The 15,544-nt window shown below is 43.1% G+C and overlaps 1 protein-coding gene across 1 annotated transcript in view; it reads right to left on the bottom strand.

Moving 5' to 3' along the window:
* The window catches only part of LOC306738059 (uncharacterized protein), a gene marked incomplete at its 3' end in the record, with an annotated part of 49,519 nt that overhangs the window by 14,157 nt on the left and 19,818 nt on the right, over nucleotides 1-15,544 (bottom strand). Inside the window, exons 4-12 of the mRNA XM_079219888.1 lie at nucleotides 14,834-15,007; nucleotides 14,044-14,217; nucleotides 12,850-12,896; nucleotides 12,216-12,759; nucleotides 11,501-11,510; nucleotides 4,306-4,501; nucleotides 3,545-3,604; nucleotides 1,083-2,940; nucleotides 501-674 (exon numbers count right to left, since the gene is read on the bottom strand). Of these exons, the coding sequence (XP_079076014.1) occupies nucleotides 501-674; nucleotides 1,083-2,940; nucleotides 3,545-3,604; nucleotides 4,306-4,501; nucleotides 11,501-11,510; nucleotides 12,216-12,759; nucleotides 12,850-12,896; nucleotides 14,044-14,217; nucleotides 14,834-15,007 (3,237 nt within the window). The remainder of the gene's footprint in view (nucleotides 1-500; nucleotides 675-1,082; nucleotides 2,941-3,544; nucleotides 3,605-4,305; nucleotides 4,502-11,500; nucleotides 11,511-12,215; nucleotides 12,760-12,849; nucleotides 12,897-14,043; nucleotides 14,218-14,833; nucleotides 15,008-15,544) is intronic.

The following is a 15,544-nucleotide window of genomic DNA, read 5'->3' as shown; positions in this document are numbered from 1 at the left end:
AGTCGTAGAGACTGTTGTGGGGCGGCTGTACCTCAGGGGGATAAGTGAGCAAGACACTTAACCCCTAGCTGCTCCCCGGGCGCCTTATAGGGCAGCCCACTGCTCCTTAACCAAGGATGGGTCAAATGCAGAGAAGAATTTCCCCAAGGGGATTAATAAAGGATAATTTCTTTCTTTCTTGAGGTTAAAAAACAGCTCAGTCGCCACAAAACTCTTGAGAAACATGTCTGTCTCTTCCCACGTTCTCCACCAGCTACAGTCTCTACATGTGTCTGTCTGCTGTTTGCTGTGAGCAGGTCATGTACCGTGAGTTCATCCCAGCTTGTGTGAAAAAACAGCTGCTGCTGCTGATGAGAGCAGTGAGAGTGAATCAGTCGAGCTGAGGGTCTAACAACTACACAATGTGCTGGAAGGTGATGGGTCTCTCTTGTAATTTACATTAACTTGTATATCAAGCAGCATGTAAATGGTTATCAGTGAAACAGAAGATGAATCCTGACCTGAGAATCTCCAGATGACAGTGTGGACTCTCCAGTCCAGCAGACAGCAGCTTCACTCCTGAATCCTGCAGGTTGTTGTTACTCAGGTCCAGCTCTCTCAGACTAGAGGACTGGGAGCTGAGGACTGAGGACAGAGCTTCACAGCTTCTCACTGAGAGGTTACAGCCACTCAACCTGAAGGAGAGTCAGTGATGAAGACAAACAAAGACATTACTGTTTTTTTCCTTCTACAATGTAAACTCTACATTTCTGAGTTCATACATTGAACAATCAAGGATTAGAGTCTCAGGTGGCGAGAGGATGTTTGCCTGTTATTGTGTCTATTACTGGAATCTAACAACAATTAATGGATCTCAATCACAAATCAATTTTAGTTTTAAATGAACAACACAGTGACATTTGTTTATTCCAGATCTATATTAATGTGTGGAGTTGCAGTGAACCTGGAAAAACATGTTTTATGTTTTTCAATTGTTCAACTAATCAAGTAGTTTACTAAATCTCTCAACAGAAGCCGTTCATTAGTTGAGAACTACTCTACTCGTGTGATGAAGTGATTACCTGCAGGTCTCTGGTACTTACAGGGCTTTGTTGGAGGCTTTGACCACTGGCAGCAGCCTCAGAAGAGTCTCCTCTGAAGCAGAGTATTCCTTCAGGTCAAACACATCCAGATCTTCTCCTGATGTCAGTAAGATGAAGACCAGAGCTGACCACTGAGCAGGAGACAGTTTATCTGTGGAGAGACGTCCTGAACTCAGGGACTGTTGGATCTCCTCCACTAGAGAACCATCATTCAGTTCATTCAGACAGTGGAACAGATTGATGCTTTTCTCTGGAGACACATCCTCACTGATCTTCTCCTTGATGTACTGGACTGTTTCCTGATTGGTCTGTGAGCTACTTCTCTTTTTCAGTAGGCCTTGTAGATGATTCTGATTGGTCTCCAGTGAAAGACCCAGGAGGAATCGGAGGAACAGGTCCAGGTGTCCATTTGGACTCTTCAAGGCCTCGTCAATAGCAAACCTGTGGACCTCTGTCATAGATGCTGTTTTGAAAACCATTCGCACATTGTCGACAAAGGTTTGCCCTGACTCCAACATCACATTCTTGTTTCTGTTAACGAGTTTCATTCTTACGTAGAACGCTGCCAGAAACTCCTGAACACTCAGATGGATAAAGCTAAACATCTTGTCTTCATTCTTCTTCCCATGTTCCTCTTTGAAGATCTCTGTGAACACTCCTGAGCACACTGAGGCTTTACTGACGTCAATGCCACTCTCTTTGAGATCTTTCTCATAGAAGATCAGGTTGCCCTCTTCCAGCTGGTGAAAAGACAGTTTGGCTAATGACTTAATGTACCTATTGAACTTCTTTTGGTCATACTTCTTCTCTTTTGTCTGATGGATCTGAAACACCAGGAATTCTGCATACATCTCAGTCAGGGTCTTGGGCAGCTGTCCTCCCTCTCTGGTCTTCAACACACCCTTCAGAACTGTAGCAGTGATCCAGCAGAAGACTGGGATGTAGCACATGATGTGGAGGCTTTGTGAGGTCTTGATGTGGGAGATGATCCTGCTGGCCTGCTCCTCATCGCTGAAACTCTTCCTGAAGTACTTCTCCTTCTGTGGGTCAGTGAACCCTCTGACCTCTGTCACCATGTTAACAAAATCAAGATGGATCTGATTGGCTGCTGCAGGTCGCGTGGTTATCCAGAGGCGAGCAGAGGGAAGCAGGTTCCCTCTGATGAGGTTTGTCAGCAGCACATCCACTGGGATCGACTTGGTCACATCAATGGTAACAGCCGGGTTTTCACTGGTAGAGCAGTCCAGACGAAGGCGGCTCTCATCCAGTCCATCCAAAACAAACAGAAGTTTGAAGACACTCTTATCGTAGTTGGTGTTTGGTGATGACTGTAGAGTTGTGAAGATTTCATTAAGAGCTTGTCTCGTGATGTCTTTGGTCTCCCTGATACATTTATGAATAAGATCTGCCAAACACAACTTTTCTCCTTTCCATAAATTCAGTTGGCGGAAGGTGAAGGGGAAAATGAGATGCATATCTTGATTGGTTTGTTTTTCAGCCCAGTCCCACACAAACTTGCGCACAAGAAATGTTTTTCCAATTCCTGCGATTCCATTGGTCAGTACCGTTCTTATGGGTCTGTATTCTCCAGACGGGGGTTTGAACATGTCCTTGGGTTGAATTGGTTTATCTTCATCTGCTGGCTTCACCCTCATCGCCTCAATCTGCCTGACCTCATGCTGAGTGTTGATGTGTATGTCAGCCCCTGCTGTGATGTACAGCTCTGTGTAGATAGCATCCAGACGTTGCTCATCCTTCTTCCCCAGCCACGCCTCTTGTACACACAAGAACGTATCCTGAAAGTATGATTGAAGCTGTTGTTGGTGAGATGAGATGGGCACTCCCAGAACCATCTCGTCTGTATGGAACACAAATATGAAAAAAAAACATTATCAGGATGTTTGTCTACAGTTGCAGGAGCAGAACACAAAAGGTATTTTGCTGAAGGACTGTCTTCCTCAGATGAATGAAAAACTTGTCTTTGCCGTTCGTCTGGTCTGATTAGAAGAGAAGACATTCATTCAACTTTAGATGAATGAGATGGAGAAATCTGGATATTATTGGTAGGTAAAATTAAAGGAATAGAACCAGTAACAATAACACCCAAAAGTAATTTTAGACCATTTCAACAGCAATACCCTACTAAACCAGAAGCAGTGCAATGAATAAAACCAATATTTGAAGCATTACTAAAATCAGGCGTAGTTAGAGAGTTAGAGTTTTCCAATCAACCTGTTCCAATGAATGCCGGCATCACTCGCTTACTCAAACCTCTGCTTACAAACAATGCTTCAAATTGTCAGGAAGTCATGGAGCTGCCTGAACATTGAGCCTCAGTAATCAAGAACCAGATCTGAGCGGATGAACTGCATCCGTACAATGAAGCTTAGGTCTTCTCTGGTAGATCACAACCAACACGTTTGTCTCTCAGGGCTTCCATACACACCAGAGAGCAGATTTACCTTTGCTCTGACAGATGGATGCTCCTCTGTTCTCTGAAGTCTCTCCAGCATCAGCATCGCCTGTGAGAGAAGTTACAGGATGTTTTATTTTATCAACATGACTTAATACCTATTTCCAATCTTCAAGGTAACCAGTGATTGGTAATTAGTTTTATTAAAATGTTCAGGTTTAAAACCTGTTTCTGTGTTATGTACTGTAGGTTACATCATTTTGTCTGGGATACATGATTAGTTAGTGTAATCGCTGTGGGACATTGTCAACACAGCTGTAACTCCACAAACTGTTATATATCTCTAGATTTCTCTATAAAATTAAAAAATAGATTTTCTTTTTTTTCACGTTCTAAAATAGGGTGTACATGCATGTTATCATTCAAACCACAAAATAAGTCACAAAGGGCCCTCCCGCCTGAAGATTGCGCCTCAGTAATCAATATCTAGAGCTTGTAGAATTGTAATAGGCGTTCTTTGTAATAGGAAGTTTATTTTGAAAAACCTTTTTGTATGGTATCGTTGTATGAGGATATGTTGATCACAATACTTAAAATACATTAAAATCTCAGTGTCTCAAGCCAAGGAGTACATAAAAGATGAGTAAATCAGGTAGCCCCAGCACCCTCTGACCAACAACAATGATCACCTGAGCCTTTTCTCATGATTAAGAGATCAGACCTCTATTTGGTGAAGACAATGAGCTTCTGTACAGAGTTCCATTGCAAGCATTGTATTTCACTATTTTCATGAGAATACAAATGACTGACCTTCTAGTCCTGAGATGGTGTCCTGTAGACTCTGCACCATATGTTTCCTGCGTATCTCCTTTAAAACCTTCCTGGTCACCTCCAGAGCTCCATCAGGTTCAAAGGTCTTCACCATCAGATCCACAGTGTCCTGCCTATTTGCTTCCTCCAGATCGGACACTTTGAGAGCTTGATCAGGTTTCATGAAGCCAGGCTGCTGCAGATGCCATTTGAATCTCTTAAATTCTTTTTTTTTTAAATCATCTAGAATCTCCAAAAGGTCCACTGACGTCATTGTGGCTCCCGGCTCAAACCTGGCTGTTGTGTCACCTGAAGGAAAAACTGAAACACAAGGAGCTCAGATTGGCCGATCAGAGTAATTTGGCCAGCAAGAGCTCCTGCTGCTGCTCTATGGGATGGACTTATGTAATGTTGAAGTGGCACACTGCTTGGACTTCTTTCATGTCATTCAAATCAAGAGAGATGTTAGAGTGAAATCACCATCTAATGTTCTTGTTTCACTGAAATAACGTGACTGTAAAATTTGACTCTTGTTTTATACAAACCTATCTGACAGAGCAGAATACTCTGGCACAAACAAGAGGAGGCTGTTCTTTAAGGTGAATAAAAGCCACACTGACAGGTCAAACTAACACAGGACTTTCAACCAGGAGACTGGTATTCAAGACCAGTGTTCATGTCCCAACGTTGTTGAAGTTGCATCGTGGACTTTAGTGACCTGTTTACGTATTTTATAATATATATATATATATATATATATATATATATATATATATATATATATATATATATATATATCCATCCATCCATCCATTTTCAGCCGCTTATCCGGTGTCGGGTCGCGGTGGCAGCAGGCCGACCCAGGGTCTCCTACCAGTTGGACCTGCCTGGAAAACCTCTAATGGAGGCGTCCAGGAGGCATCCTGACTAGATGCCCGAACCACCTCAGCTGACTCCTTTCGACACGAAGGAGCAGCAACTCGACTCCAAGCTCCTCCTGATGTCCGAGCTCCTTACCCTATCTCTAAGGCTGAGCCCGGCCACCCTGCAGAGGAAGCTCATTTCGGCCGCTTGTATCCGAGACCTCGTTCTTTCGGTCACGATCCAGAGTTTGTGACCGTAGGTGAGGGTTGGGACGTAGACCGACCAGTAAATGGAAAGCTTTGCCTTCCGGCTCAGCTCCCTCTTCACCAAGACGGACCGGTACAGCGCCTGTTTTACAGCTGCAGCCGCACCGATCCGCCTGTCGATCTCCCGCTCCACCTTACCCTCACTCGTGAACAAGACCCCGAGATACTTGAACTCCTTCGCTTGGGGTAGGCAGTTTGTCCCCACCTGGAGGGAGCAATCCACCGGTTTCCGGCAGAGCACCATGGCCTCAGATTTGGAGGCGCTAACTCTCATCCCTGCCGCTTCACACTCGGCTGCAAAACGCCCCAGTGAATGCTGGAGGTCACGGTCCGAGGAGGCAAACAGGACCACATCATCCGCGAACAGCAGAGAGGCGATCCCGAGACTCCCGAACCGGATCCTCTCCGCCCCCTGGCTGCGCCTAGATATCCTGTCCATGAAGGTCACGAACAGGACCGGTGATAAAGGGCAGCCCTGGCGGAGGCCAACACCCACCGGGAACGTGTCTGACTTAATACCAAGGATACGAACACAGCTACTACTGCAGCACAGAGACCGAATGGCCCGTGCCAACGGGTACGGCACCCCATTCTCCCGCAGCACCCCCCACAAAAACCCCCGAGGGACCCGGTCGAAAGCCTTCACCAAGTCTACAAAGCACATGTAGACTGGTTGGGCAAACTCCCAGGACCCCTCCAGTAGTCTTGCGAGGGTAAAGAGCTGGTCCACTGTTCCACGGCCGGGACGGAATCCGCACTGCTCGTCTTGAATCCGAGGTTCGACAAGCGGTCGGAGCCTCCTTTCCAGCACCCATATAAATATATTTATATAAGTAAATATAATTATATATATATATATATATATATATATATATATATATATATATTATCACCCCTCCCTTCTGCACTCATGTCTGATTCTGCAGTTATTGAGGAAGTGCACCAGATATTGAGGAAGTGCATCAGAGCGTCTCTCATTTTGAGACTCACACTTCTTCTTCCTCCTTTATGTTAAGTTATGATTTTCACAATTGTTATGTTTTTTGTATATGTTGCATAGGTTTGAATAGGAAATAATACCTAGAATGTATTAAATAAGTTGAATGTATAAGCTCAAAATGCATGAAAAATGTCTTCCATTCATTTGGTTGGATACATCTTTTGTAAAAAAAAAAAAATTCCTGAAAGTATGAACGTTATGAATGATAAAAGTAATATAAATAACATCCTGAACATTATTAGCTTTGAATTACATTTCTACATTGAGAATTGAGGAAGCAGTTGAAAGAGAAGGAAACAGCTCAATAATAAAAGTAAAGAGCTTTTGCAGTAAAAGAAGCAGAGAAAGCGTCCAGAGACACAGAAGTGTTCAACACTCACAGAAACAGGAGCTTCTCTTCTTGTTGACGCTGCAGACTGAGAGTTGAATCTCTTCCTGCTGAACATGTCAATATCAACCGCAGAGAAATGTAGAGGAAGTCAGCTGACAGGTTTCTACCAGGCTACGGAGGCCCAGAGGACTCAAACCTCTAGAACAAGATGAAGGAAATGCTACTTATATGTATATATAAGTAGCCCTGTCTTCAAATATCATTTAGACATCAGGATATAAATAGTTTTTACAACATTATGTAAAAAGTAGTTAAGCATAGAAATAAGCAAGTGATCTTTACAGCAAAGAATATTTGATAAGAAAAAGAAAGAAAGTAAAGGAAGCAGGTCAGAGAAAGGGAGACCTGTAAAAGGTGAAGTATGTAAGAGAGAGAGCCTGCATCATCACCGACCTGCGGAGCTATTTTAACCACTTTGACTGAAAGAAAAGGCAAAGGAGACAGCGGACACTCCCGATGAGCAATGCGCAATTACGCAGCGCTTCTCTGTCGGTGCCTCCAACCTGGCCTTGGAGATGTTGTGCGTCCAGACTGACGGCATACCGACGGGATTCCTGTCGATATTATCCATCCATGATAAAAACAGCACCATAGACACATTAACACAACGCTACTGCATATGTAAAAACTAAAAAGCAGTTAACTCACCAGATGCTGTTCAGCTAAAGACAAAGTCCATCCGCCTCTCTTTGTTAACAAACAGCAAAAAAAACTACACTCAGCAAAACACTCAAAATTAAATTACTTCTCTGACATATGTTTCAACTTGGGCTGCAACTAACGATTATTTTAATAATCGATTAATCGGTTGATTATTTTTTCGATTAATCGATGAATCGGATAAAAAAAATCAAAAAAGCATTAATTTCCAACCCTTTATTCAAAAACAGAACTGACAGTGCAAAACATCTTCAGAAAGCACAAACAGGTTGCTCCTTGAACATCCCTGACCTGTTAATTAAGAAAATAAAATAAAAATGGAATAACACTAAAAACATACCCATGTATGCTTTACATCTGCCAAATGTGAGCCATTTTTACTGTAATTGATCTCCTTGGAGCAGAGGCTGCATTTAGCATGCCCTGCTTTATCAATATGTATGAAACACTGGAACAGTGGGAAGCTGTACTGCTCCTCTCACGTCTGTTTGGACCTCCACCTGCCTTAAACTCTTTCATTCACATCATCTGATCAATATCTGGGTCTCTTATGACCACGACATCACGTTGTTGGCTATTCTACTTTGAGTAAAAAAAATAAAAAACCTGCAGTCAGATCCGCCGGTGTGCCGGTTTAACGTTAACGAGTGACAGCGTGAACTGAACCAGACCGGGGGGTGACGGCATGTTTCATCACATTACGTTGTTTTACAAGCAAGACTGAACTGTAACGGAACATAACGGAACTTTAACGCCAACACTACCCAAACACGTTAGCTAACGTGATAGCAAGCTGACTAGCTTGATGAAGACGCTGGAGACATCTTAACTCTGATTGGCCAAGACTCGTAAAATATGTTCTATTTTTGCGAAGATCACTATCTAAACTTTTCTCAGTGTCTCACTCCAATCTCAGACACGCTGGCAGGCCAGTTGCTCTGCTCCGCTCTTTTTTTTTTCCTCCGCGACTTATTGACTGCCGTAATAATCGCGCGACACAACGAATCGATAATTCAATTCGTTGCCAACACTTTTGATAATCGATTTTTAGCGATTTTATCGATTCGTTGTTGCAGCCCTAGTTTCAACAATCTGAAATGTTTTTACTCCTTCTTACTGAGTTCAGCCAGCTAGTTTCTGTTAGACAGAAGTCACGCTGGCACACTGACCAATCACAGCACATGTTAATGGTCACGCTGGGCCACGGACCAATCACACGGCCACGCCATTTCACAGGCGCTGCACGTCAAAGAATACACCCATCTTTTCAAACTAAAGATCTGATTTGTTGAAGTCCATGACAATCAATGACAATGTCCACTCCCCGTGTATTTTATTCTGCAAAGGCTTAAACTGCTTTGCTTCCATAGAGACACAGGAGGAGAAAATCTGATTGGATGAAAGTTCTGCTTAAAACCAGCTGCACTGAAAGCAGTGCTGCAGGCTGAAGGCAGAGCAACAGAGGAAGACAGTAGCTGTGCAATGAGAAAATAAGCTAATAGGGAAACATAATTATAATACATGTAGTGTATTTGTGAAAAACAATTAAATCATAAAATAGCTATTCACATCAATCATACATACAAAGTACATAGTACATACAGAGTACATAGTACACACATACACTGTAATAAGTTTCTGTAGTTTTCACAGTAATATTACCGTATACTGGTCATCTTCTTACTGTAGAACTCCTATGCAGCATGTTGCTGTAGATCTGCAATGCATCATGGTCAAAATTCATTCCCGGGTAAATCTTACTGTAAATGAATGTTGCTGTGAATCACAATACAGGAATTTATATACATAATCAGTTTTAACATTATTTTAAACACAGATGTTAGGTTTAGCTGTCACGCAGACAGAGGGGAAAAACAATATTGTTGTACCTCCGTTGCGTTACTACTCATGACAGTAGACTATAAAGAGCTACAACATTCCTGACCAGAGTCCACTTCAACTTCAGCAACAGCAAGGTAACGAAGCTCATTATTATTCCTTCATATTTCCTTTTTGACAGGCATTTTGTAACTGTACATTAATTACAGACAGCACAGTCTTCTCAAGTAAAGTTACCGTGTAACGCTACGTGACTTTAAGAGGGAAGTAGGGAGACACTTTCCTGCACTGGTAAGCTAACGTTAGTGTTACTAATATTACCAAAATATAGTATTTGCACTTTAAGTTGTGATATAAATCATTTGGCTTCATATAGTTGATACATGTCATGCGTTTAGTGTAACTTGTAAATTAATTGGAATCGTTCATGTGTGACGCCGTCACCGTATATGTGTGTGTGTGGTGGTGTTCTAGTTAGCTAAGGCTAGCTCCTTTTGAAGAAGTTTGGACTCTTTTCTCTCTTACTAGCTACCGTGCGGCACCACGTGACGTGGGTAACATTACCGAGGACCACTGGAGGTGAACCAGAACGTTGTGAGTGAACCAGAACGCCTCAACAGGTCAGACAGCACAACATGTGAGACTTTTACACAGCACAACAAGGCGTGTGTTTTCTGAGCTAATGCTACATGGCAGGGCAGACTGCAACAGCTGGTAGAATGTTGGATACGTTGCTGCTAGCTAAACCCTCCTGTCGTGTTCGGGTCTAATCTGACCGATTTACAACTTTAATCAATCATAAATATTGTGTTTTACATCGGATCGCCTCAAGACCTTATGATATCCTCCACACTAGGCATTTAAACATATACAATCGCTGATCACATTTCCCACCCTCCCTCTCTCACACACACACACACACACACACACACACACACACACACACACACACACACACACACACACGTGAACACCTGTTCGCAGCCCCATATATAAAGTTGTACACATTTCAAACTTCAAACCAAAAACAGGTGTTTGTTATGGAACCATCTCTGTCCTGCTTCATGTGCCCATCCCCCCACTGAACCACACCTTCCAGACTAAACAATGCTTATCTTCTCACTTTCCCCTTAAATATACCGGGAACATCAAAGTAAGGGTTACTTTCATGTCTCTCCTCATAAATACGGTACTATTGTCTGTTTATTTTGTGTAGCAGGAAACCTCCACCAGGCTGATGTTGAGGCCCAGGTGTCCCTGCTGAGCCTCAAGGCTCATCATGTTGATAAGATGTTGTTGTTTTGAAGTTCTCATAAACTATGAGCAGCCAGAGCGTAGTTTTGCAATTCCTCTGTCAATCTCGTCATTTTCTATTCGAATTATAATGTCTTCCATGTTAATACGTAAATCACTTTAGTTTTACCAGATTAAGATAACACATTTAAAACCCGCAGCTATTTGTATTTTCACCGCTGCTCGGTTCGTGCTTGCAGCAGGAGACCGTTCCCTAAGTGCAGGTGCTGGAGACACAACACCTCACAATGTTACGATCTATATATTTTTTATTTTCACCACCCCCAGTTTGGGAAAGTCAAGTGGATTTATTACTACTCAAGGTAATCCAGTTTCAACTTAAGATACGTTTTCAAACACCTTTGCTAACATATAGGTTAGCTTTAGCACATGTTTCTCCATGTTGTTGGCATGCACTTTAGCTAGCTAAGCCGTTAGCTGTTCTTAGCTTATGTAACCTCTGTGAGATGTCTCCTGGTCAAATTAATCTCCTGGAGCTGGGCACGCTTGTGGCAACAGCAGGTTTATTGTGTTTCTGCATTTATGACAAAAGGACACATATACCAGTCAGCTCCTCTTCTAAAGGGATCTTCCGTTACTCTGAGAATTACCCACATTTATAAACTAGTACAGTGAAACAGTGATCGTATAGTGGATTTAACATGTGCATAAAATAAATGAAATGGAACAGAAAATGCCTCTCTCTTAAAAGACATGAGGAGAAATACAAAATATATATACAGATTTCACACCCTGGACAGTTGCCTTATTTTAACATATTTTACATTTTATAATAACAATTGTGTAACTGAGTAAAAACAGTTGACTATAGAAAATACTTCTGCATGTTTAAAACATTACCACAACAATAGAACAACTTACTGTGACATACCTGCATTTATGACATAAGGACACATATAACGGTCATCTCTTGTGGACAGCGCACTCTGTCTAGAAAGACGGCATCATGTTAGCGTTAGCTAGCTACTCTGCTGACATTCTTACTGGCATTAAAACACATAAAAAACGAATAGTTAACTTAATGAAAACAAGGCAATTATACTCTCAGACAATAACTTTCCAAACAAATAAAGCCAGCTGAAGTCTTACATACTTTTACAATTAGTTAACACTATCTTTTCTCCACAGACATTCATAGACATGTTACCTTCTAAAAGGATCCTCCGTTACTCTGAGGATTTCCCAGAGTCCTTTGCGTCTTATATTAAGCGCAGGTACACATTTGGAACAGCAGGTGGCATAGGTTTCCCATTTTAGCTGGATTTAACATGCACCTATTCAACTATGTTACACTTAGTTAACATTTAAATACTGAATACTATGAGTAATAGGTAACTAAAAAATAACAAGGGAGACAAGGCATTAGTCTAGCTTATTTAGTTAGCTTATAATGTTCAGTTGTCAATTGTGTGGCCATGCATGTGTTACTAAATATGCCTTTGTAAGGCACCAAAACATCCCCCACATCGAATTTAAATGTGCTTGTGTAGAAATACTCACAAGTTAAAGTCCTGCATTCAAAATGTAAGGAAAAGTATGAAAGTGTTCATTTCTGAATTTCTGAACTTCCTCCTACAGAGAACACAGAGACACTGAGGAATCAGGACTGGACCAAAACTCAAACCCAGGATACAGAGGTTCAGTGAATGTGGTGCTGACAGTGTGGATGTGGATCAGTGTGTCAGAGGAGACTCTGTAGAAGGACAGCGAGCCAGCAGGACAGTCCACATACACTGCTACTCTACCAGAGGAGGAAGAGGAGGCGGAGGAGGAGGAAGAGAGTCGTGTTCTTCTGTCATTGTGAAAGACAGAGTAACCATTATCAGAGCAGTTCAGACTCCAGGACTGATCGTTCCTTCCAAACCAACACTCTGGACCGTCTCCTTTCCTCCTGATTCCTCTGTAGCTCACTGCTATATCAACGTTTCCTCTCCACTCGACCTCCCAGTAACAGCGACCAGTCAGACCAGTTGTACACAGCAGCTGAGCCAGGACCTGAAACCTGTCTGGATGATCAGGATATGTCTGCTTCTCCATCACACACGTCACCTTCCTGTTGTTGTCAGACAGTATCAGGCTTGGGTTCACTGTGTTTGTGTCGATTGTGAGTTCACAGGAATCTGAGAGAACGAGAGGAAACAGCAGCAGTTCGTCATGGAACACAGCTGACGGCTTTATTTGAGATTCCATGAATCAAAGTGAACACTCACATTTCCTCAGACCAGCTTTCAGCCACTGATCTCCAGCAGGTTGAACCCTGGAGGAAGAAGCAGAGTCAGAATGTAACAGTGTGGTTAGGACCCTGAAGCAGAACGACGGACACAGACCTGACATTTAATAAAGCTGAGTTTTATGCCTGTAAAGCTCTATTTGAGCAATGCTTCACGACGGGCTGATGAGGAATGAATGTTCAATTTGATAAGTTTGCAAATTTACTAGTGTTTATTCGCAGCCTCACCTCCCTTTTCTATCAGGAAGTGAGAAGGCTAGCTTCATACAGGGCCTGACTGTTCCTGGAGGTAATCAGTGGTGTCATTAACCTTGTAGTCTGGACCCAAAAGATATCAATGAATGCCTTTATTAGGTAGGGGAGATAGAGGATGGTGGTGGACCCGTCGTGGAGGCGGGGGAGGGGCAACTGGCTGTAGACTTGGAGCCAGTGGCAGAGGTCGAGCTGGAGGTGGACGTCAAGGATTTCAGGATTTCAAATGGGAGTGCTGGTTCCAGCAGTGACCAGCTCTTTCATGTGGTCAGTGAACTCCAGGTGGGTTGAGGAAGGGGACCTGGTGGAGTCTGGGGGGTGGAAGTAGGTGCTGGTGAGGGAAGTAAAGACTCCTCTCCTCTTCTCGGACGGGGGGGAAAGTGTGTGATCAGAGGCGGTCCCTGATGATGAAGTTGGAGACTCCTCCTCTTGTGTAACGGGTGAGGAAGCAGTACGACGGACACCGATAATCGTTGAGCAAAGCTTCATTTCAGGCAGAAGACACACAGGGAAACAGTCTCCAACCTGCTCTTGTGGAGAAATCCACTTGGTGGAACGCCAAGCCGTCAGGGGAGAAGAGACAGAAACCACAGGAAGCAGAGGCGATTCCCGTGGTCGGGGACAGAAGGCTATGTTGGTTTACCGGGGCCGAGGCAAGGCGGAGAAGTCCAAACAGGCAGAGTCGGCAACGGGAAACCAGTCGGAGGGTAAACGGTGGAAAGTCTGGCATAATGCGGAGAACCATCTGGCAGGTGAGTGTGATGGAGCTAATGAGGTGAGTGAGAGATTGAGTGGCAGGAGAGAAGGGAAGCTGAACTGTGTCAGAATAAGTGAGGAGGTTCGTCTCAGTGGGGACACAGACTCTCAGAACATCAGTTACTGTCTTCACTATTATCAGACTGAACCAACAGACTCTTCATACCTGAGAGTGTCCAGTCTCCAGAGTGGGTCCTCCAGTCTAGCAGACAGCAGCTTCACTCCTAAGACTCCTGGATGATTGTAGCTCAGGTCCAGCTCTCTCAGATGGGAGGGGTTGGATCTCAGAGCTGAAGCCAGAGAAGAAGAGCCTTCCTCTGTGACAAGACAGCCTGACAGCCTGGAGACAAACACTATTATACGTCAACAGTACACAACAATTAAATATTAACACCTCATTAAGTAAATATTATAAATGTCTTAGCAAACAGTGTTCTATTTCTGTGGCGTCCTGCCAGAGATAGAACATTGGATATGAAGAGCAAACTGGAGCTGCAGACTCTGGGGATGTACATTGTATTAAAAAGTTTACTTAATCCCAAGAAAAAATATATTTGTCATCAAGAGAGAGCATAAGAAGAAACCAGCTTCACGAGGAACTCTATGTGACATTTCACATAGTCGTAGAGACTGCTGAGGTTAAACATGAGCTCAGTCTCCACAAAACTCTTGAAAAACATGTCTGTCTCTTTCCACTTCCTCCACCAGCTAGAGTCTCTACATGTGTCTGTCTGCTGTTTGCTGTGAGCAGGTCGTGTACCGTGAGTTCATCACAGCGTGTGTGATAAAAACAGCTGCTGCTGCTGATGAAAGCAGTGAGACTGAATCAGTAGAGCTGAGGGTCTAACAACTACACAATGAGCTGGAAGGTGATGGGTCTCTCTTGTAATAGACATTAACTTGTATATCAAGCAGCATGTAAATGGTTATCAGTGAAACAGAAGATGAATCCTGACCCTAGAATCTCCAGATGACAGTGTGGACTCTCCAGTCCAGCAGACAGCAGCTTCACTCCTGAATCCTGCAGGTCGTTGTTACTCAGGTCCAGCACTCTCAGACTAGAGGACTGGGAGCTGAGGACTGAGGACAGAGCTTCACAGCTTCTCTCTGAGAGGTTACAGCCACTCAGCCTGAAGGAGTCAGTGATGAAGACAACAAAGACATTACTGTTTTTTTCTCCGACAATGTAAAATCTACATTTCTGAGTTCATACATTGAACAATCAAGGATTAGAGTCTCAGGTGCCGAGAGGATTTGTGCCTATTATTGTGTCTATTACTGGAATCTAACAACAATTAATGAATCTCAATCCAAAATCAATTTAGTCAATTAGTCTTAAATGAACAACACAGTGACATTTGTTTAGTTCATATCTATGTGTGGAGTTGCAGTGAAACTGTAAAAACATGTTTTATGTTTTTCAATTGTTCAACTAATCAACTAGTTTACTAAATATCTCAACAGAATACTTTCATTAGTTGAGCACTACTCTACTTGTGTGATGAAGTGATTACCTGCAGGTCTCTGGTACTTACAGAGCTTTGTTGGCGGCTTTAACCACTGGCAGCAGCCTCAGAAAAGCCTCTTCTGAAGCAGGATATTTCTTCAGGTCAAACACATCCAGATCTTCTCCTGATGTCAGTAAGATGAAGCCCAGAGCTGACCAC

This window comes from Taurulus bubalis, assembly GCF_910589615.1.
Source record: "Taurulus bubalis genome assembly, chromosome: 6".
NCBI classification, from domain to species: Eukaryota; Metazoa; Chordata; class Actinopteri; order Perciformes; family Cottidae; genus Taurulus; species Taurulus bubalis.
The sequence above is the reverse complement of the archived record's forward strand: the minus strand, read 5'-3'. Positions and strand labels throughout refer to the sequence as shown.